The sequence below is a fragment of the Nuphar pumila genome, chromosome 13 (genome assembly GCF_984573655.1).
Source record: "Nuphar pumila chromosome 13, dmNupPumi1.hap1.1, whole genome shotgun sequence".
Classification (NCBI taxonomy): Eukaryota; Viridiplantae; Streptophyta; class Magnoliopsida; order Nymphaeales; family Nymphaeaceae; genus Nuphar; species Nuphar pumila.
The window spans coordinates 45845926-45867802 of record NC_143261.1 but is presented as its reverse complement, the minus strand read 5'-3'; the positions used below and the strand labels follow the sequence as shown (position 1 = coordinate 45867802).

At 41.3% G+C, this 21877-nt stretch overlaps 2 protein-coding genes across 3 annotated transcripts; both read right to left on the bottom strand.

Moving 5' to 3' along the window:
- Window positions 1-2887: 2887 nt before the first annotated feature.
- Window positions 2888-4881, bottom strand: LOC149818283 (uncharacterized). 2 transcript variants are annotated; one of them, XR_016427446.1, is made up of 2 exons: window positions 3741-4881; window positions 2888-3182 (listed from the first exon to the last, which is right to left on the bottom strand). XR_016427446.1 is itself a non-coding variant. In XM_089986142.1 (2 exons), the coding sequence occupies exon 1, from the start codon at window positions 4832-4834 to the stop codon at window positions 3809-3811; it is 1026 nt and encodes a 341-aa protein (XP_089842268.1). In that variant the 5' UTR covers window positions 4835-4881; the 3' UTR covers window positions 2888-3182; window positions 3802-3808. The 2 variants fall into 2 exon arrangements, 1 of the variants encoding a protein (XP_089842268.1); XM_089986142.1 differs by having other exon boundaries at window positions 3802-4881.
- A 2715-nt stretch (window positions 4882-7596) lies between these two features.
- On the bottom strand, window positions 7597-10012 carry LOC149818282 (aspartyl protease family protein At5g10770-like). Its single transcript, XM_089986141.1, has 2 exons — window positions 9794-10012; window positions 7597-9071 (listed from the first exon to the last, which is right to left on the bottom strand). The coding sequence occupies exons 1-2, from the start codon at window positions 9888-9890 to the stop codon at window positions 7807-7809; spliced, it is 1362 nt and encodes a 453-aa protein (XP_089842267.1). The 5' UTR covers window positions 9891-10012; the 3' UTR covers window positions 7597-7806.
- Window positions 10013-21877: the final 11865 nt, after the last annotated feature.

Sequence of the window (21877 nt, the reverse complement as noted above, 5' to 3'; positions counted from 1 at the left end):
GTTGAGTAGTGGACAGCACGTGAAACTCAGGTCCCAAACCAACTAGAGCTTGCTGAATTTTGTCTTTCTCAAATATTTGGCATCCAATTAATCAAGGTTTTAAAACTCGCCGAGTCAACTTGGTGACTCGGCTCGGCTCAAACCTCCAGCGAGTCAACCCGGCAAGGTAAACTCGGTTTGTGAAGACTCGGCTGCGACTCGGCATTGACTCGGCCGAGTCACGAGTCATACTGGACTCGGGCGAGTTCTGGGCACTTTCGGCTTGACAAAACTCGAGCGCTGGATCGATTCAACCATTAATTTCTACTTCCAACTCACGAATTGATTCAAATGAAGTTCCAAATAATAGCACTTCGCCTCTATTTGAGATTTGACTCTTGACTTGAGATATCATATTTTGCAAAAGAGGATGAATTGTAGATGTTTGAAATTTGATTTTTTGGGTATCAATTTGGTGATAGACTTTGTCATTGTGTTATGATTATTAACTTTATATTTATGAACTTTGTAATTGTGTTATATGGCCACGGGCCTTATGCTTTATACTTTATATTTCTTACTTGTACAATTGTACTAGATTGTGCTGAATGGTTTACAACTTTACTCAACATCTTTAGCTTATCATGTGATGATTTCTAAATTTTCAATATATTAAGAGTTGGTACAAAAAAAATTAGAATTGTTGTTACTCATTAAATTTGCAAATTACATATGATACAATACGAGTATAAATTGAAGTGAAAACTGAAAAGCAAAAGTTGATTGTTGAAATGCATTTCAGATTGCTCAAGTATGGTTATCTTTACTTTAGTTTTTACTCTTACACTTGTAAGTTTTTAACTTAACTTTACTTTAGACTCTTAGAGCTTGTTTCTATTGAAACATTGAATTATTGTTTTGCTTGGTTGTTCAATTTCTTGCTATTAGATGAGTAATTATAAGTTAGATATAGTTTTACTTGATGCTATTTTACTTATTAATCAATTAAACTAGTAATTAAGTCATTCTACAAACCTTTATATGTTTAAATGACAATTTATATATTGTTTTTCTTTTAAAATCAAAAGTTAACAAAACCCGATCTGAGTCACCGAGTTGACCTGCCGAGTCACGAGTCAATAAAGAACGAGTCGAGTCCCGAGTCACTGGGTTTTAAAACCTTGCAATTAATGCCAATTGATCTGTGATGAACTTGATTTTATTGAAATACTCCATAATAGACATGGATGCTTCATTTTCAACATCTGGAACTCTCTTTTCAGATACATAATCTTGGCCTCTGAAACTTGAGAGTAAGTCTACTGCAATGTAACACCATGGCAGTGCAATCATCTGGTATTCCCACCAATACCTCTTGCGATAAAGTGGAAGTAATATAGGCAACTAAAGCTTGATCCTTCTTCATCCAATTGATGAAATCTGGATTATGAATGGTCCTCGTTGCGGTGACAGTCCCTTTGCCATCTTTATCTTCCTGCATAAGAAACTCAGGTGGAACAACTACTGATTCGTCTAGGTGACCAGTAAGATCCTGACTCCTAATAAAAGGAACAAACTGTCTTTTCCAGGTAAGATAGTTGAAATTATTTAAATTTTCATAAATCAATTGATCGAGGAAACTGGCAAGGATGGATCCTAAAGAAGAACTTGAATCCATGAGGGATGAACTAAGGAACGATACAGGAAGATTAAATCAGGACAGCCAATAAGCAACAAGAGGCAATATCACTCGACAAAAGGGATTGCATAAAATCGGCAACAATAGGAGACAATAATCTGTCACATTTTTTTTTGCAAAACAAAACGTGAGATCAACAATCAAAGATATTTGCCACGAATAAAATTTTAGCAACCCAATATATCGATATCAACTTTGAACTTGATTTTTCCTGATTATCACAAACTGAAAATGTGAGATCTAGGGTGACATCAATCTGATTCTCAGGCTTGATGAATCAAATTTGACAAAGAAGGAATAAAATAGAAAGAAAGATCAAAATCATGGCCCAAGCACGATTCCACGAGAATCTATTTAAAAAAAACTTCAACCCAAGATTTCAAGAAATAGATATTTGCCCAGATACAGATTTGATTTAAGAGGAAATAATAAGAGGAAAGAAATCATATTTGAGGAAGGAAGAGGAAACAAGAAAAAACACAGATTTGAGAAAGAAATAGCAAGAAAAGGAGGGCAGAAATTTGAAAAAGAATAAAGAAAGTGGGAAGAAAAAGAGGATTAGAAGAATCAACTATTACCTAGAAAAAGAAAAGGTCGGATCTTGAAGTTCACCAAGATTTTCTAGCCCCTGCTCTGGATCATGGCTCTGATACCATGTTAGATTTAGGGTTTCTGAATTCCCTGTAAAGAGAGAAGAGGACAATAGGGTTTTGAGTTGAACACATCTTGTAACTATATATTAACTTTACAATTAAGATACATCATGACTAAAACACCCTCATTTACATAAAATACAAAAAAGATTAATGAGGGGCATTTAAGGAAACACAACAATCACATTAGACGTGAACACAAGATGCACGTTGGGTGATCTAGATCTGACATGATTTGGATCTGGACCCTCATGTGTGAATCTGGACCTCATGCTAATAGCAAGTTTCACGGATAATTTGGTGTTTTGTGCACAAAGGCCGACTAGTTTAATATCATTAGTTCTGACACCCTTTCATGCATTTCACTCACCATATATGAGCAACGAACTCCATAATTGACCATTGTCTTGCAGCATAAGCTCAATCATCACAAAGACATCAAAAGGATAATGGCAGAAATAGTGAAGGTCGGATATTAAAGTGTATGTGGCAAGAGAGGCTAGCAGATGCCCTCCAATTGAAGCCAACAAGATTCTAACCATTGCAAAAAATGATGTAAGTAAATGCAGGTCTGGAGCAAGTTTTTATTGACGACCTTGGAGATGGAAGGACAGCACAAGACAAAGGGTAGTAGCTCCACACATTGTATTGTGATGTTAGACTGCTTAAAACGCTGTTCACAAAACAGATAATATAATTTAAAAGAGTCTGCATTACAAAGAAGAAAAATGTCCTTTCACTACTTCTATATTGTTCACAAACCTTGTAGGTTGCAATTCAAAGACCTGTATCTCGAAGAATAAAACTCTTGCCTTTAACTCACAAAATAGACAGGTTGCAATTCAAAAAACCTGCATTTCAAACAACAAAACTCTGTCATTAACTAATTCACTAGAATGTACATTTGAGGCTGTAGAATATTTCATTCTCTTCAAAGAAAATGAAATTTATTCACTAGTTCACTAGAATACATATTGACGCTCTAGAATAATTTATTCTCTCTTCCAAAGTAAAAAGTATTGCTCATCTCCATTCCCATGCATGAGAGCCAATGTGACACTGCTTTCGTAATCCCACAAGCCCAACATATAAAAGGTGATTGATAATCTAGTAAATCGAATAATAGCAATTCCTCTAATTGAGGGGCTTTTGCATTCACACGTTCGTTCTTCAATACAAAGTATGAAATATTCAACCTCCAAGATTTAAAATTCATAAATAAGACAGCAAAAATATAAGCAAAATCTAACTAACAAATAACTCGGGCAAAAAGTCATCAATGAAAAAGTAGTTTGAGAATGCGAACAAGAAATATCAATCTGCATTTCATACATACGCAGATAAACCTTATCATGTAAGTTTTAAAAATTATATCCTGCAATATGTGCAGTTGAGAGAATTCGTGGTACCTCAATGAATTCTGTTGCCCATGCCAATAAAAAAGATGCTCCTTCTTGCTTCCTTATATACCTTACGTTCACGATTCGTTAATAAACCCATCCTTACGGCCCTCGAAGCCCGGCCTCATGAGCTTCTTCTCTCTCTTAGCGATCCGGTGCATTTTCTTGTCGTGAGCACGCTGTGCTATATTCTCCGATCGAGCCTGTTGCTTCGCTGCCTTGTTCTTCTCCGTGATTTCCATTCTTTCCTTCCATTTCTGCGAACTCTTCTGCTGCCTCTGCTTCTGCTTCTTGATGCTCTGTTTCAGCAATTTCGGATCATCGTGAACCTTAACGCCCGCCGCCCTGCTTGCAGCGGCGTTCCACGAATGCTTTGCAGAAACAGCATTTCCTTTGTCTGGGTCATCGATCGCCGCCTTCAGTCTTTTTGCCTTCTTCAGCTCCTGAGCCTTGGAAGCCTTCCTTTTCTTCCCCTTCTTCTTCTCAACTTCTTGGCCGCCAATCTTCACATGACCGAACGCAAAGTCCCCCGCAGATTTCTCAGCCTTCTTTCCGGCGCCGGCGCCTTCCCTCGTCTGCTTCTCTGCGGATCCAGTATCCACCTCCCGTTCTCCTTTCCCTGAATCTTTCTTCTTCTTCTTATTCTTCGATTCTTTGGCAGCGCCGGATGAAGATGAGGAGGAGGGTGTTCTCGTGCTCCGATTCCCTCGGAGCTCTTCGATTCGACGGTGCAGGCGCTGCCGGAGCTCCTCGTACGTCACTGATCCGCTTCGATTGCGCTCGTCGATGATCCCAGGAGGAGGAGGAGCGTCCGTGCCCTCACTGCCGGATTTCTCGTTTGCAATGGACTTCCTCAAGAGGTCGAGGGTGGAGGAGGAGGAGGCGTTGTCCGGGTCGAGGCGGTGCCGGCGGGCCTTCTTGAGGTTCTCGCGCGTCTCCTTCTTGGCGGAGGCCTTGGCGTCCTTGCTGAGCCCCTTGAACCACACCTTCTCGCCATCTTCCTGAGCAGGAAGGTAGAACCTGGCGGGGATGAGCTCCACCAGCCGGTCGAAGAAGATCGAGTGCTCGTGGATCAGGGCCTTGAGCTCGCCCTTCTTCACCATCTCTTTCTCTTTCTCTTTCTCCTGTTTGGGGAATAAACCCTAAAACCCCAAACGCGGAACGAGCCAATACGGGTGTATTCGTGTATAGTAAACGGTTCGGATTCGGGTCGGATGTAGCAAATACCGGATCCGACCAATCTGTTGTTGACTAACCGGACTTTGATTCTGATTCGGATAGTGAAAAGCTTATACGAAATCTGATCCTTTTACATGTAAACGGGTCTCCGTCGGATTTGGTAGCAAAAAATCAAAACCATATGCACGTCCGATTATCATCGGTTATGAACTTATGTTTTTAACTTAACAAATCCAATTAAACAGAATCAAATTGCTGACTCAATCTGACCACATAGTATGTGCTCAACATGGTTTAGTTTGCAAAGGATCAAACCTTAAAAACATATAATTTCCACCAAAAAAATATGATTTTTTTTTAGTTGTGAAATTTTAGCACATTATGTGCAGTTGATTTTTGAAGCCCTTGAAGAAGTTACATGTTACATCACATGATTTAAAACTCATTTTCTAGAAAAATAAAGGTGTATATCACCGTTCATAAGTTCTGGTCTACAAAAAAAATTAAAAAATATGAAAAAAAGGGCTGTTTATACTCAATAGTTATATGCCTACAATGGCATCAATATATACATATGTTAAAAGGTGGCTACAATCATTTGTATGTTCCAATTACTTAGCAAACTTTAAAAATTTTTTATTTTTATTTTTTTTTGTGGAACTAACCCCATGGATGTGATTTACATTTTTTTTAGTAGGAACCAGCTTTTGAATTGTAAGAATCTGACATGTATATAGTTTTTACGGTAATGCAAAAAGTTACCGGCTATAAAAAGATCTGGTGGGTGATGGTAGGTTTTTTTTTTGCTGTTTATGACGATGAACCCTCGCTGAGAAACGGGTTACTTTTTTTTTTATATTTACAAGAAGAAACTATCCACACGACTGCCGTACTTATAGGGGTGGCAATTTCTGACACGACCCGCCAACCCGCTTCTTAGCCGGGTTCAGGTTTGGCTTAAACAGGTTCGTATCGTAAATGGGTCGACCGGCCTAACCCATTTTATTAAACGGGTCAGGTTTGTGTTAGGGGTATGCCAACCCGCTTCTTAGCCGGGTTCAGGTTTGGCTTAAACGGGTTCGTGTCGTAAATGGGTCGACCTGCCAACCCGCTTCTTAGCCGGGTTCAGGTTTGGCTTAAACGGGTTCGTGTCGTAAATGGGTCGACCCAGCTAACCCATTTTATTAAACGGGTCAGGTTTGTGTTAGGGGTATGTCAACCCGCCAACCCGATTAATAAACGGGTTAGGCGGGTCGGGTCAACCCGTTTACCCAAACCTAACCCACCAACCCGTAAACTTTTCAATGTAAAACCTAAACCCGACCCGCCAACCCATTTATTAAACAGGTTAACCATGTCGTGTCGAGTTACCCGTTTAATAAATGGGCCGGGTTCGTGTTTGCCACAGCCGACCCGTTTAATAAATGGGTCAGGTTCATGTTGAGATATGCTGACCCGCCAACCCGACCCGATTGCCACCCCTACGTACTTAGGGTTGCTGTCGTGGCAGCATATAGGACCTTACCTCCCTGCTAGGGGTGTCAACGGGTGCAGATCAAACTCTATAGGGTCCGAGTATGGTCACAAATAAGAAGCAGGTCTGGACTCAAAGGTCCGATTAATACGTGGACCCAGGTATAGTTTTCACAATTTTATATCCGACCCGAGTTCCTATTAAGAATTGCAATTTTTCAATATAAAAATGATAAAAAAATTATTATTTTATTGGGTACGGTCTGGATGTGGTTCATGTAGTTTTTATCGGGTCAGTGTATAGTTTTTTTTATATTAGACCCGATTAAACCCAGTTCTGAACCCAATACCATATCCAAAAATCTGATCCAAGTGATCAGCTTCCACCTGGGTCCAAACCAAACCTGACCCGTTGACACCCACTACTCCCTGAGAGGTAAACCCCAAACGGCGTTACTGAAACCCAAGCCCTTCTTATGAAACCCGTAGATCCCACCAGTTAAAGGCACCCGCACACTGGTGGGAGCCAAATATGAAACAGGGGTTCAGCAACTTCTGCCCAGGCTCGCTGCCGCTTGAGCCACCCACCCACCCGAGCGAGTGTGGTGGATGAAAAGCTCTTGTAGTTGTAAATATGAATTTAAAAGAAATCACCAAGGTTATGATAAATTTGTGGTACGACCAAAACCACCTTACAGTAAATCATTGTCACAAATCTCATTCATTAATTCTCAGGAAAATCTCCCGATAAATTAAAATATTTTGTTTTCTGAGAAAAATATAACCAAAATAAAAACAAAGATTTATTTTTATGAAATGATAGAGGTCTGTCTTTAACTTCTCAGAAAAAATAAAGAATAGAATGAGAGAGGAGGCACTTGCAGTCCATCTTAAAAAAAATGAAGGACACCCATCAAACCGTGAATAAGGCTCATTGTGAGCCGCTCATTTTAAACCATCCAGATGCCGTCGGTCCATCCAACCGACAACCATAAAAAAAAAAAAAAAAAAAATGAGGCCCATCCAATTGAGGAACATCTTATTTGCACGGGTTTGGATGCCGTTCATCTTGATATCAAAGGGGATCTGTCGGTCAGAGCACACTCTGACTTGATCCCATCTCCAAAAGAAAAGAACTGCAAGTAAGTAGATTGTAATGTTAAAAACAGGGGCTACTTGAACACGTACCGTCCAAACTGTTAAACCGAGTAACTTGGGTATAAATGTAACAGGGGGCACCAATTATTTGACATGTTATGGGGGTGTACATAAATAGATCCACATACGTTTTGACACTTTTTTCTATCATTTATTACACACATGCATAATCTTTTTTTCCTATTTTTTTTTTACCAATAGAGAAGAGAGAGAGAGAGAGAGAGAGAGAGAGAGAGGGGGTTGCAATTTGCACTATTGTAATAGTCTAGCTGCATCCTCCACCAGCGAAGCCAATCCTGGAATTGGCGACATCATACACAACACTCATCTTCTGCTGCTGGCGGTTCCCAATTATGGCGACCCCATTGCTCATGGAGGTACCAGCAAAGGCCAAGCAGGAGACACCATCCCCCACATCCATGATCACGTTCCACGCCTCCAGCCTCAACTGGGACCCACCTTCGAACTGCATCACCACCTCCGGCACCTCCACGTCCTTGGCGTTCGCCTTCAGACACGTGTCCAGCAAAGAATACGGGCTCGCACTCGGATACTTGGCCGTCTCCTTGATGAATGCCTCCTTCAGTGTCGTATATACGGTGTCAGGCAGGCGTGTGATGATCGTACCCGAATCGATCAAGGTAGGTGTGCCCGTATACACGGACGTAGCTATGGGAAGAGGCCTCCCGGATACGGTGATACTGGTCAACCGTAAAAAATACAGCGCCTTATCCTTTGAATTAGAGTACATGGGAGTGAATTGGTAGTCAGATGGATTGTATGTACCCTCTCCGAAGGATAGGGTACCCGTAGATGAGGGTGAAGGCAGGCAGTACGAGAATACGTCTCCATATATATGGCCCAACTGTCTGAAGAGCGAATACGAGTCGCGGCTGAGACCGACGATCCCGGCAGTTTGACCAAACAGGCCCTGGTTCAGCTGGCCACAGCCGTATAGGAACCGCTGGAGCGACTTCGAACCGATGGTCAGCGTGTCCCTACCCAGATACCCTATGGAGAGAGAGCGATCGCCATAGCTGGCCTCGTACGTGCACTTGTCCTGCTGAGTGTTGCAGCCCGAGGGGTTGAGTGTGGCCTCGTCCAGGCCTGTGCATGCGACTTCGTAGCAAGATACGTATTCGTATGTAGACGACCCGGAGGGATCGAATATGGGGCCCGCCTGAGTGTGACAGTACTGGCTGCACGGCTTGCACTGGAGCCACGTGAAGGTGCTGCCCGTGTCGGCAACCATGACGTAATCCTTGGCCGGACTGCCCAGCCCGACGCTCACGACGAAGTTGCCGGTGCCGACCTTCCCGCCGGATTCCAGCGGCAAGCCGAAGGCGTCTGGTTGGGAGAAGCTGCTCTGTTGGTGGGCCCCGCTCAGCCTGGATACCAGGTAGCGGACGCGGGCTTCGTCGTGGCGGACCGTGTCGGCGAATGAGACGGGCGGGTGGTTGAGCGGCGAGCACGGGCCGTTGATGTGGTGGAGAGGGAGGTGTATGCCGGAACTGTTCGACTGCCGGAGATCTGCAAGGAAAGAGGAAACGGTAAGAAGGATTGCCCAGTTTGTGCAGCAGTCTTGATTAGAACGGACGGATCTTTCTTTTTTAAAAGAAAGGGAAAAAGTTTCCTGTTTCATTCAAGAACCCAAAGAAGAAAAAAAAACCAAAAAAAGAAAAAGTTTCCTCCAAGAACGTATAATGTAGCAGCTTCACGCAGATCGTTAAAAAACAAAACAAAAAAAGGAACAATAGTGCATGTTCCATAAATTCCTGTTTTTTGGTTGAACCGTGGAACTTTTCCACTTTGAACTTCCTGCAAATTGCATGTTTTATGATTCTACTGATTCCAAGTAAATTATGCTGAATCCAAACCTACAAAGAAGACGTTGTTCCTCGACTCAAACTCAGACCACTAATTATGCTAAAATGATCATAAAAGATATCAGAGCGGATATATATATATATATATATATAAAAGAGAGAGAGATGAGTAGGTTAAATTATGATCTCATGCCACGCTAAAAGTACTTGATGAAATAAAGATCATATTTTTTTGATGAATATAGTCCAACTCAAAGCATGACTTCTCGTAAGCAATGATGGCATTTAGGAGCTTACTAAGATATATATATATATATATATATATATATATATATATATATATATATATATATATATATATATATATATATATATATATATATATATATATATATATAAGAGAGAGAGAGAGAGAGAGAGAGTCACCATTAACTGCTGCGGAGCAGTCTTTGTTGGGCATATCTCTGAGAGGAGATGCTGCTGATAGCACGAGCGAGAAGACAAACAAAAAGACAAGACCCATTTTGACGCCCTCTGCAGAGTCTCAGATTTGGGGTTTCACTTGTTTCCTATAAATAGGCCAAAGAAAGAGAGCTGCAACTGTCAAAAACAGAGAGGGGAAGACATTTGAGGAGCAAGGGGTTACTTGATCAGACTGCGGTGGGATTGTATATATTAAAAAGTAAATTATCAAGCAGGGACAAATGAGTGATGGGATGTTACATCACCGCCCGCCGTCTGCTTGACCATGATTGAATAATTTGGGGAGCCACATAAAAAATCACAGCCAGGGTCACCCCAAGGTCCCATAATACCTTTTTCACAACCATCGGTGAGAAACAAGAAATGGGCTTACTTAGCGATTACGTGACCGCTTGGTTCACGTAATGTTTCACGAACACATCATTTGCATGCTCCACTTCAATATGCATCAACTACCCAACCACAATGAGGTTTTGTTAGGTTGTGGCATCTCATGATAGAAAATTCCAGTTATTTACTCATGAGTTTGGTTAATAATAGAGACCAATCACTCCAAAAACCATCTTACTTTCTCAACAATGACATTGTTTAAGCGATACCAAACTCAGTTTTTGTTAGATGCATTCGGTTGTGACGGTTTCATGTACCTCATGCATGCCTTACAAGATCAAGATAAAAGAGAGAAAACAGATACAGTGTCACAAGATACTATGATTAATTAGTAGCTTTCTACAACCCATGAGAACAAGCTCATCTCCCATGGTTGTGGATGGGTTTCGTTCCCCAGACAATAAAATCCATCACCGTCACCAAAGCACATAGTGGTTGGCATGCATTTGGTGAGTCCAAACAGGTTGTGGTTACCTCAGCATGTGCCTGGTAACTGAGTCATCTCAGCTCTTAAATGCGTCCTCCCTCCCGTATTAATTTTTCACTGACTATAAGCAATTCCCAGCAAAGTCTTCAAGTTGCAAGCTGCATTTCAACTACTTCAATAGATGGGATCCAAATGTTGTAGCACACCAGAGGGATCTCATACTCCGGGCTCCCCCCACAGTGTGGCTATAAAAGTAACCTACTTTCTAAAATAAAGGTATTGTAAAACCCCCTCCGGGGAAGCCGCCAGAGGAGATAAACAAAAAAAAACAAGGAAGTTTCGAAAGGGGTGAGGATAAACCTCACCTCCGAAATCCGCGGGAGGGGGCGAGGTTTATCCTCAGCCCCTCACCTTGCGTGAGGGTTATAAAAACCCTCACGCAGGCCCTCCTCCCGCACCCTGCATCGAGAGAGATCAAGGATTCAAGAGAGAGAGAGAGAGGCACTTGCCGGCAACGGCGATGACAGCGGCAAGGTGAGCGCCTTCCTCCCCTTCTCCAGCTTCTTCTTCGTTCTTTTCTGTTCCGAGCAAAAAGGGGGTCGGCAGCTATTGTTGCCGATGAGTTGCAGAAAAAAAAAAGATTCTGAGAGAGAAAGAGAGAGAAAGAGGAGGAGGGGGTCGGCCAATGTCGGTGGCCGACCCCTCTTGTCGAAGAAATAGACAAAGAAGGGCCGGCTCCGGCGGCCGGCCCCTCTCTGTAAGAAGAAGGGGGACGGAAAGGGGGCGATGCCCTTTTTCCGCCCCCATGTGAGGGTTTAACAGGGGGGGACCGGGTCAGTCTGGGGTGACCGGGTCGGTCTGGGTGCCACCCAGACCGAGCCCGCCGGTCTGGGTCGCGCCCAGACCGAGCCTTTATAAAAAAAAAAATAGGGCCGGTTCGGCCTAGGTGCGACCCAGACCGAACCAGGTCGGTCTGGGTCGCACCCAGACCGAACCAAGATGAGATGGAAAAAAAATAAATATATATATATATATATATATATATATATAATAAAATAATTTTTGTGGTTGGGTGAACCGGTTCGAGTCGAACCGATTCAAACCAAACCGGTTCGGATGAAACCAGTTTCAGTGGAATCGATTCAGACCGAATCGGGTCTGAACTGAACCGGTTTGGACGAACCCGAGTCAGGCCAAACCGGTTCGATCTAACTGGATTTGGGTTCTCATCTTGGATCTAGTTGGATTTGGACCTGTTCTGAATCCAGACTGACTGTTCTGAATCTGATTGGATCAGTCCTGGATCCATTTCAGAACTGGGTCTAGATCAGACTGTCTTGGATCCAGTAAGAGGGTATGGATCCTGTTCTAAATCTAGTCAAGCTATTCGGGATGCAACAGACTGTCCTGGATCCAGTCAGACTTTTCTGGATCCAATCAAATAGTTTTGGATCCGGATATGTATTGGATCTAGATCCAAGCAGGCAGGGTTTAGATCCAGATCAGAATTGGATTCAGATCGGATCATAAGATAGTCTCAAGTTGTCTCGAAATCCGAAATGACCAAAATATCCAATTGGATACTCGAGATCCATTTCAGTAAAATGGACATATCTTCGCACTCCTAACTCAGAATCGAGTGAGGTTTGGTGCATTGGATTTGTATTGAAGAGAGAAATTCATTGGTTTATAAAATTCAGTCAAATTAATAATACAGAAATCAAGATTTCTTGAGTAAATTCGAGAGGGGTGTTTTCGTAATTTTGTAAGAGGTTTTGTGAATTAATTCAATTATGTTGGTTTAATGACCAGATCCTACTATTAGAGCATCTTGAAACTTGGTTTCGGTGAAAGTACGATGTTCGCACTTGAGGTAAGGGATATTATGAGCAATTCTTATAAACAAATAAACATTTTTACGTTGCATGTACTTATAATGTTATAGATGTTATGTAATTAGCATGATAGTTTAAAATGAGACCATGACATGCATGAAACTTCCGTGCTTGACATTATGAGTTGATTTATATACATATTCGTGTTGATATACATGTTAATTGTGATATGTCATGCATGATAGAAAGAAATTGAATTGTGATTGCATGTTTACATGAGCGTTGAATATCATGCATTGTGATGAGACTAAGTTTAGATTAGAGTCTCATTTAGTTCATTCATGTGGTATGAATGGATATTTTGATATAAGCATGTACGACCCCTTAAATCTCGTAAGTGGCGACCTGTGACAAGGGCTACCTGGTTCGCGGCTAGAGTGCAGCCACCACGGAGAGTGGGTCGCCGGTGATTTAACGATGTAGAGACACTACATCATTGCATGCTAAGTAAAAGAGGTGTGAGTCCTAAAGTCATCATGAGATTAAGAATGAGTTTTGTGTGATCAGTCACAACATCACTCGTGAGAGAACGAGTGCATTACGAATTTGTGAATGTGGTTCAATGTGTGAACTTAGTTATGACTTAGGATTACACTCACACTGTTTGAAACTCTAGAGGACCATGAATGGTTGATAACCATCATTGTTAGGATGTAGCATGAACCATACCGAGATTGAGAGCTTGACCTTCCGGCTAGCTACCGGTAGGGTCCCCGTGGTGGTTCACTGCAGTGCCTGGTGGTTCGGGGACCACTGGAAGTGTATGGTTCATTATCTAGCCAACATGTAGAATTGGGGTGTTCTACGGAGTTGCTATACCCATAGACGACTATGACCGGTATAGCCGACTTAGTGATAGTTCGTTGTAAGAGAGTATTTGAAAGAGTTAGTGGGGGGTAATTAAAATATACAAACCTGTGTGGTATGTCGAAAATTAAACTAAGATTAGGGGCTTAGAGTCCACTATATTTGTAAGTTTAATTGTTATTTGCTTATAATTATTTCTTATTGGGTTGTAGACTCACCCCCTCATGTTTAATTACAATTGTAGGTTCCAGACATCAGACCAATCAGATCGTGAGCAACTTCTCTTTCTTCAGCAGAGCATTTAGTATGATTTATTTTCCTTGTCATTGAATATAATGTAATTATTTTTATTCTGTTATGAATGATGAACATTGTAAGAAAAAGTTGATTGTGAAAATAAAATGATTTTTTTTTAGCCACGTTTTCTCTGTGTAAACTTTGTACTCTTTCCCTCTGAGAAGTAATACCAACCGAACTCGGACTCCTGAAGTCCTAGATCGGGGTGTTACAGGTATCATGCTATACACTTGCTACCAAATTCGATCAGAAAAAAGCAATGACCATTTTTTTGGAGAAAAAAGAATCAAGTCAACTATAACTGCCCAATAGTTTGGCAACTATGAATGTGAACCGATTTCATTAGCACTGACGCCATATGGACAATTATAACTCAAATTTCTAGCTAGCAATACAAAGCATGACAGCTATTTTAACAACATATTCAGGCGCCTTGGGATAATGGAGGTGAAGCCATGAAAGTCTTAGATGTCCAACCAAGGTACATATAAGCCTAAAGGCAACATACTTTTGGAGTCATTTTCAATGATACCCCTTGTGACAATAATGTACAAAAGCCCCGACAATGTAAGTTTTAAAATACTTCAGTGTATTATCAGGGTTAAGTTTATATATTTGTATTTATTAAGTATCTTGCATTCATGTCATATTCTTCAAATTTTAAATTAAAAAAAAAAAATTAAGTTTTAAAAAGTATATATATAAATTTAAAATCTATGATGAAGAAGGTCAAAGCTCAACTGAAGTAATTGGGTGACTAGCTACTATGAGGTGGAAGATCACTCACATGATGGCTCGGAAGACTTGGGAGACACATCTCACTTGGTTATCATGAAAAACTATTGATTAATATAAACATTTCAATCACTATGTGCTTATTATGTATGTGTGTACATTTTCATACATGTTCATAACTATTGTTATAAGTAGTTTTTAAATTTTTTTGTACAGAACCAAGTTTGTCTAGTAAGTTCTTCTTATACATGTTTTATGTACATTTCAGTCCTGACTATAAATATTACAAGTAGTTTTTAGTTTGATTGCAAAGAATTGAGTTTTGTTATTTTTTGAACGAGTTTCTTAGGTTTCTGTTGTTTCTATACATGTTAATGTAGTTTTTTTGCATAGAACAAAGTTTCATAATTTGTTGCACGGTTATGCAGGTTATATAGTTCTGTATAAAGACAGGATTTTGTTTTTTTTACATTTATGTGAAACTCATATCTCCTAAAAGTAGAGTTTTGCTGGTTTGTGATAGCAAAAACCACTGTCATATTTCATCCAAAGGGTGTTATCGTCATCATATAACTATGAATCCAGAATTATGTTGTTTAGAACTCGAGGCGAATCTCAATTATGCTTTTATTTGGACTTTTGTAAGAAAAAGAGTTTCGCAAAAAGGATAATGAATGTGAAAACCGTTTTTTTTTATGTTCCAGTGAAAGGGTAAAATTGTCAAAAATACCTCTATATTCAGCAGAACTCAAGTGGTGAGCATTCGGAGAACATTGTGATATCTTACGGTATGCTGTGAAGTAACATTATTCTACGACCACTTTTCAAAAATAATTAAAATATGTTATTTAAAAAATGGGAATTTGGTGCAACTACTAGGGAGGGCGTCCGTAACTACTGGAGTAAGCAATGGTATTCCAAGATGTGTTATTTTAAAAAATGAAGCCATTTGTGTCAATATGAGAAAAAAGAAGACACGCTTGAATGCATTAAAGTGGTTAAAAGCACGGGCCATGTGCAAACGTCATTACCATTTTAAAAGCTTGAAAATGACACACCGGAACTCCCAAATCCCCCTCCTTCAAGAGCATAATGTGTAGTTTACATGTGTTTTTTTTTTTTTTTTACTCGGAGAAACCACCCCCCAGGCGCAAAGGCCTAGCCCTGCTGGCTCAGCCTGCAGGTCACTGTCCTGTCAGCGTAAAACTCCGAGGGTGGCTTACTCCTCAACCCCAGGGAGTTGCCAAGCTTGGGATTTGAACCTAGATGATGTGTAGTACATGTTGCTTCCTTATAAAACTACAAAGACATTGCTTTGACTACACAATACAAATACTTGTCCAATGGCATAATCCATTTCTCTGAAGTTAGTGCAGGTCTCCTTGTGTTGGGACGTTGCAGGTTCAAAACCCAAAGGTATATGGTTGTATAACTGGTAGGGGTCGGTCTAACCCCAGCTTTCTCTGTCCAAAAAAAACTCATGACCATTTCAATTATTGAGGACCATACATTCAGCTTATTTTAGGAAGGAGGGCTTCCTTTAGATGCCAATTGTGTCTCAATCTCTTTGAAAGACATCCTTGAAGCCTTCCATCAACCTTTTTCACCGATCCTATCACCTTAACTCCTTTCTTCTATTTAATTATTTTTTCGCTGATAATGGCATCTCTTTTTCTATCCTCTCCATAATGACAGCAGTCTAGCAACACAATCTCATGCTTGACATACCCCCCATCAACTTTGGTTGTTTTTTTCTAACTATTTTCGAATCACTAGTGATAATAATTTCATCTTGTACGTCACATTCTCAGCCATCATACCACATTGGCCAATTTTATCCAGGACCCCACAAGAGTCACCGGCAAGCTACTCCAAAGAGATGTGGGCCGTTACAATTTTGGTTGGTATGGGGTCAGTATCTGACGGTTGGACATCAATAAGGGTCCACATTCCGCGTTAGGAGTCACCCTTGAGTGAATCGAGAGGGCACACACCCCACCCCCACCCGCGTCCAAAATCAGGATAACCACGATAACAAACAAATATCTTGGCTTGGAGTATGTAGTATTATTATGTTGCTTTATCGAACCTGCTAAGTATGCTATTTTCTTGGTAGGCTCTACCTGTTTTAGCCCGTCAGGTTGACAACTTTGTCTCTTGATATAAATACCTCTTTGATCCTTCGTAGTGTATATAAATGGCTTTTGACCTAAGATCTCTCATGAACAACAATTATTACGGGTCTCTCTCCCTTCCTACTCTCTTTATGTAATCTTGCAGCTTATGAATATGAGTTACTTTCTCTCTATCTCTTTGTTGCTCTCTTTGAGATTGTGTGCGCTTTGTTGCGATTATACATCCTTGTGCGGGGTGTTTGAGTTGCTTCCTTGACTCGGAAGGCTGACCTGGTTGAAATCACCAGGTGCCGCATGGTGCTTTCAAATAAGCTCATGACAATTGGTACCAGAGCCTACTCGAGAACTGAGGGAAAGGAAAAAGGGGTATTTGTTGAAACCCTCATGAGTTGAGTTCGATAATGGACTCAGAGTTGGGAGAACTCCTTGGAAAAGTCCATAAAGAGAAAAAGACAGAACAAAGAGAAATCTGTCGTGGAGTCGACAAAAATGTCTCACTTGGAAGAAACGGTGGGCTCTATAGAAAAATGGGTGACCAAAGTCAAGAAAAGAATGACAGAATTGACAGGTGACATTTGTGTTTGTGCCCATGCTGTTGAAAGGGCACAAGATGACTTCGAAAAGTTGGATGGCTATGTAAGGGCTGAGATTGAAGATCTAAGGGCTACAGTCCAAGAGTTATCAGATCGGTTGGGTATGCAGGAGGAGGAAATGCAGGAACTCCGAGAACGATACAAAGTCCTAGAAAGGCTATTAGGAAACATGAATGGTGGTGTGGCCAATGTCGGAAATCTTGGAAATAACCCACAAGGGGGAAACACAATGATGTTTCGGCGTGATCGCTCTAAGTTGAAACCGGTTGAGCCGACAAAATTTAAAGGTGAAAGAGATGCTCGGATCGTGGAAATTTGGTTGTAGGATGTGAAACAATTTTTTGATCAAGCAGAGATTGATATTGATGTTGATCGAATACGTACGACGACTAGGTACTTGATTGAGGGTGTGAATGTATGGTGGCAGACGCAATACCAAAACATGAAACATGGAGGAGTTATGATTGAATCGTGGGCCGACTTTAAAAAGAAAATGAGAGGATATTTCCTTCCACACAACGCTGGGGAACTTGCCTGTGACAAGCTGATGGCCCTAAAGCATACAGGAATATGTGGCGGTGTTTTCATCGGTGATGCTCGATATAGAAGACATGTCAAAAATGGATCACATTTATTTTTTTAAAATGGGCCTAAGGTTTTAGGCTCAACAGGAGTTGACTCGTATGAAATTGACGGATCTTGTAAGTGCAATGGCGATAGCTGAACAAATAGTTGATTTCCCTAATTATGGGGGACCTCAAGCAAGGCCGTTCCATAGAGATAATCGGAGTAACGCTGCAGGAAGCCAAGGGGAAAATCAGTATCACCTCTTCGAGACCAAAGAAATCAACCCCAAGCGCATCATGATGGGCTTTTGGGAAATAGATCGGTACATCCAAACCTTCGATGTTGGTACTGCAGCGGAAATCACTTTGCGCAGGATTGTCCCAACCAAAACCAAGAAAATGCGGGACGAAGGGTGGCCAACGCTATCGAGATAGAAGAAACACCCGCAAAAGAAGATATCAAAATGGGGGCCTTACAGAGGGTAAACGCACTAGAGGGGCCTCCCTCTGCAGTGCCTGTGGTAAAGAAAGAATTAATGTACTTGACGGTGACTATCAATAAGAGGGCTACTAATGTGATGGTGGATACGGGAGCCAGAGATAACTTCATGGCCCAAGAGGAAGCTCAGAGATTGGGCTTGCAATGGGATCGAAAAGCTAATTGTATGAAAGTCGTGAACTAGGTTGCACAACCCATCTTGGGAGTATCCAGGAACGTACAAGTTGGGGCCGGACAATGGGCTGGTAGAACAGACTTCTCTATTGCTCCGTTGGACGATTTCAAAGTAATCTTGGGAATGCAGTTCCTACGGGCGAGTAAGGTCGTGCCTATGCCCCACCTGGATGTTATCAACTTTATGAGTGAAGAGTCCCTATGCATGATCCCTACCTCGACGTTGGGAACATCGAAAGTCCGTATAGTTTTTGCTTTACAAATAAAAAGGGGCCTCCAACAAGGCGATCAAACATTTTTAGTGACACTGTGGAAAGAAACAGAGGAAAAACCTCCTGAAGATATACTGTCATCTATTGTTACGATATTAGAAGAATTTCAAGAAATAATGCCCCAAGAGTTGTCGAGAAACTTACCGCCGCAAAGAGAAGTAGATCATCAGATAAAATTGGTGCCAGGTGCAAGACCGTCCGCAATGGTACCATACAGAATGGCCCCGCCCGAACTGATAGAGCTTAGAAGACAACTGGATGAAATATTGGTTGCTGGTATTATCGACCATCAAAGGCTCCTTTTGGAGCTCCCGTACTATTTCAGGCCAAGCATGATGGGTCCAAGAGACTGCGCGTGAATTATAGGGCACCCAATAAACTGACTGTCAAGAACAAATATCCCTTACCCCTAATTGCCGATTTGTTTGACCAGTTAGGAAAAGGTCGAGTCTTCTCAAAATTGGATCTGCGATCGGGATACTGGCAGGTCAGAATTGCGGAAGGAGACGAGGCCAAGACTACATGTGTTACACGGTATGGTGCTTTCGAGTTTTTGGTGATGTTGTTTGGGCTAACAAATGCACCTACGACTTTCTCTACACTGATGGACCAGATATTTTACCCTTATCTGGACTGTTTTGCAGTCATGTATTTGGATGATATCGTTGTTTATAGCCAAAGCATGGAGAAACATATTCGACATCTGCGTATGGTGTTTCAAATTCTAAAAGACAATAAGTTGTATGTAAAAAGAGAGAAGTGCATGTTCTGCCAAGAGGAGATAAGTTTCTTGGGTCATGTGGTTGAAAAAGGTTGTCTAAGGATGGATAGTCAGAAGGTAAGAGCGATTCAGGATTGAAGAATCCCAACTAAGGTCCCTGAGCTATGGTCCTTTTTGGGTTTAGCAAACTACTACCTTCAGTTCATTGAGAAATATTTAGCCATGGCAGCGCCTCTAACAAAGTTGTTGAAGAAGGACAGAAGTTGGGATTGGCAAGAAGAATGTCGAAGAGCATTCAAGTCTCTTAAAGATGTCATGGTCAAAGAACCAGTTTTGTAGTTGTCAAACCAAGAAAAAATGTTTGAAGTATATACAAATGCGTCGAATTTTGCCATTGAGGGTGTACTGATGCAAGAAGGTCATCCTATAGCTTTCAAGAGTCGAAAGCTGAACAACGGTACACAGTACACGAAAGAGAAATGACCACCATCATACATTGTTTACGTGCGTAGAGGCATTACCTCCTTGGGTCGACGTTTGTTGTCTACACTGACAATGTTGCCATGAGCTATTTTCAAACACAGAAAAAGCTTAGCCCCAAACAAGCTCGATGACAAAAGTTTTTAGCTGAATTTGATATGATTCTAAAATACAAACCCGGAAGGACCAACGTAGTGGCAGATGCATTGAGCAGAAAGGCCGGTCTGACGACCTTGATTGAAGATAAAAATGAGGGTACTGGACCTCAAAGCGACCTCCTCGATAAAATTCGAGAGGGCTTGCGGGAAGACCCCATGGCACAACATCTTCTCTATCTGGTAAAAGAAGGAAAGATGATTTTGGAAACAAGAAGGATTGCTGATGACAACCGAAAATCGAGTATAAGTGCCACAATGGGGATCTTTGCGTAGGAAGATATTGAAAGAATGCCATGACTCTCCTTGGGCAAGTCATCTAGGGCAAGAAAGGACCTTTGCATTAATGGAACAACTTTATTATTGACCCCAAATGTGTGATGACGTAGATGGCTACGTACGCACTTGTTTGATCTGTCAACAAGATAAGGCTGTGAATTAGAAGACCGCGAGACTATTGAAACCTCTCCCCATCCCAAGTCAACCTTGGGAGAGCATTTCCATGGATTTTATTGTCAGCTTGCCAAAAATTGAAGAATGCAGTATTATTTTCGTTGTAGTTGATAGATTATCAAAATATGCGACCTTTGCGCCTAGCCCTAACAATTGTTCAGCTAAAGATACAACTCGACTCTTTGTGAAGCACGTTGTGAAGTATTGGGACATTCCGAAGAGTATTATCAGTGATCGGGATGCCTGATTCATAGGTAAATTTTGGAGATAAGTCTTTCGGTTGCTGGGACTAGAATTGCACTTTTCTACTAGTTTTCACCCCCAGACGGACGACCAGACTGAACATATTAATGAGATATTGGAAGAATACATGAGACACTTTGTAAGTGCGAATCAGAAAAATTGGATGGATCTATTGAATATCGCTTAGTTCTGCTATAATCTTCAAAAAAGTGAATCGTCGGGACATAGTCCATTAGAGATTATGACAGGACAACAGTCCCAAACGTCACACTCTATTGTTGCCCAAGGTCAAGGGAAGGCGCCCTTTGCTTATAACTTTGTCAAGAACTGGCATGATCAAACAAAACTAGCAAAGGCATTTCTACACAAAGCTGCTAAACGAATGAAGAAATGGGCAGATCAAGACCGTCAGGCCGTCGAGTTTCGAGTCGGAGATAAAGTGCTGGTCAAATTATACCCCGAGAGAACAACTATCTTTCAAGGACACCATCGATGACTCATTCGGAAGTATGATGGACCCTTTCTGTTATTCAGAGGATTGGCAAGTTAGCATATAAGCTAGATCTTCCTATCAATTTTCAGATTCACTCTGTCTTTCACGTGTGTAATCTAAAGCCCTTCAACGAAGTTAAAGAGGATTTTAGCCGTAGTCTACTTCAACGGGCCCCCATTCCTCAACGAGCTCCAACATCAGCAGCAACATCAACTTCCAGAGAAATTGAATTCATCATGAATCACGTTAACTATCTAGGAGACGTGAAGTATCTCGTGAAATGGAAAAGACTACCAGAGAGCGAGCCCAGTTGAGAGACACCAAAAAACATTCGCCAGTTTTAACAAGCCATTGAAAACTATAAACAACAGATAGCGCCAAAGACGACGCTGGTTTAGGCGGAGAAGAATATTTCAGCCCGCCAGGTTGACACCTTTGTTTCTTGATGTAAATACCTCTTTGATCCTTCATAGTGTACATAAATGGCTTTTAGCCTAAGATCCTCCGTAAACAACAATTGTTACAAGTTCCTCCTCCCTTCTTACTTTCTTTGTGTAATCTTGCAACTTATGAATACGAGTTACTTTCTCTCTATCTCTCTCTGTTGCTCTCTTTGAGATTGTGTGCGCTCTGTTGCGATTATACACCTTATGCACCCTTGTGCAGGGTGTTTGAGTTGCTTCCTTGACTCG

Coding starts and splice junctions, on each gene's coding strand:
- LOC149818282 (XM_089986141.1), bottom strand. CDS start 9,890: ATGGGTCTTGTCTTTTTGTTTGTCTTCTCGCTCGTGCTATCAGCAGCA. Junction 9,072..9,793: donor CTGCTCCGCAGCAGTTAATG/GTGACTCTCTCT, acceptor CTTTCCTTGCAG/ATCTCCGGCAGTCGAACAGT.
- LOC149818283 (XM_089986142.1), bottom strand. CDS start 4,834: ATGGTGAAGAAGGGCGAGCTCAAGGCCCTGATCCACGAGCACTCGATC.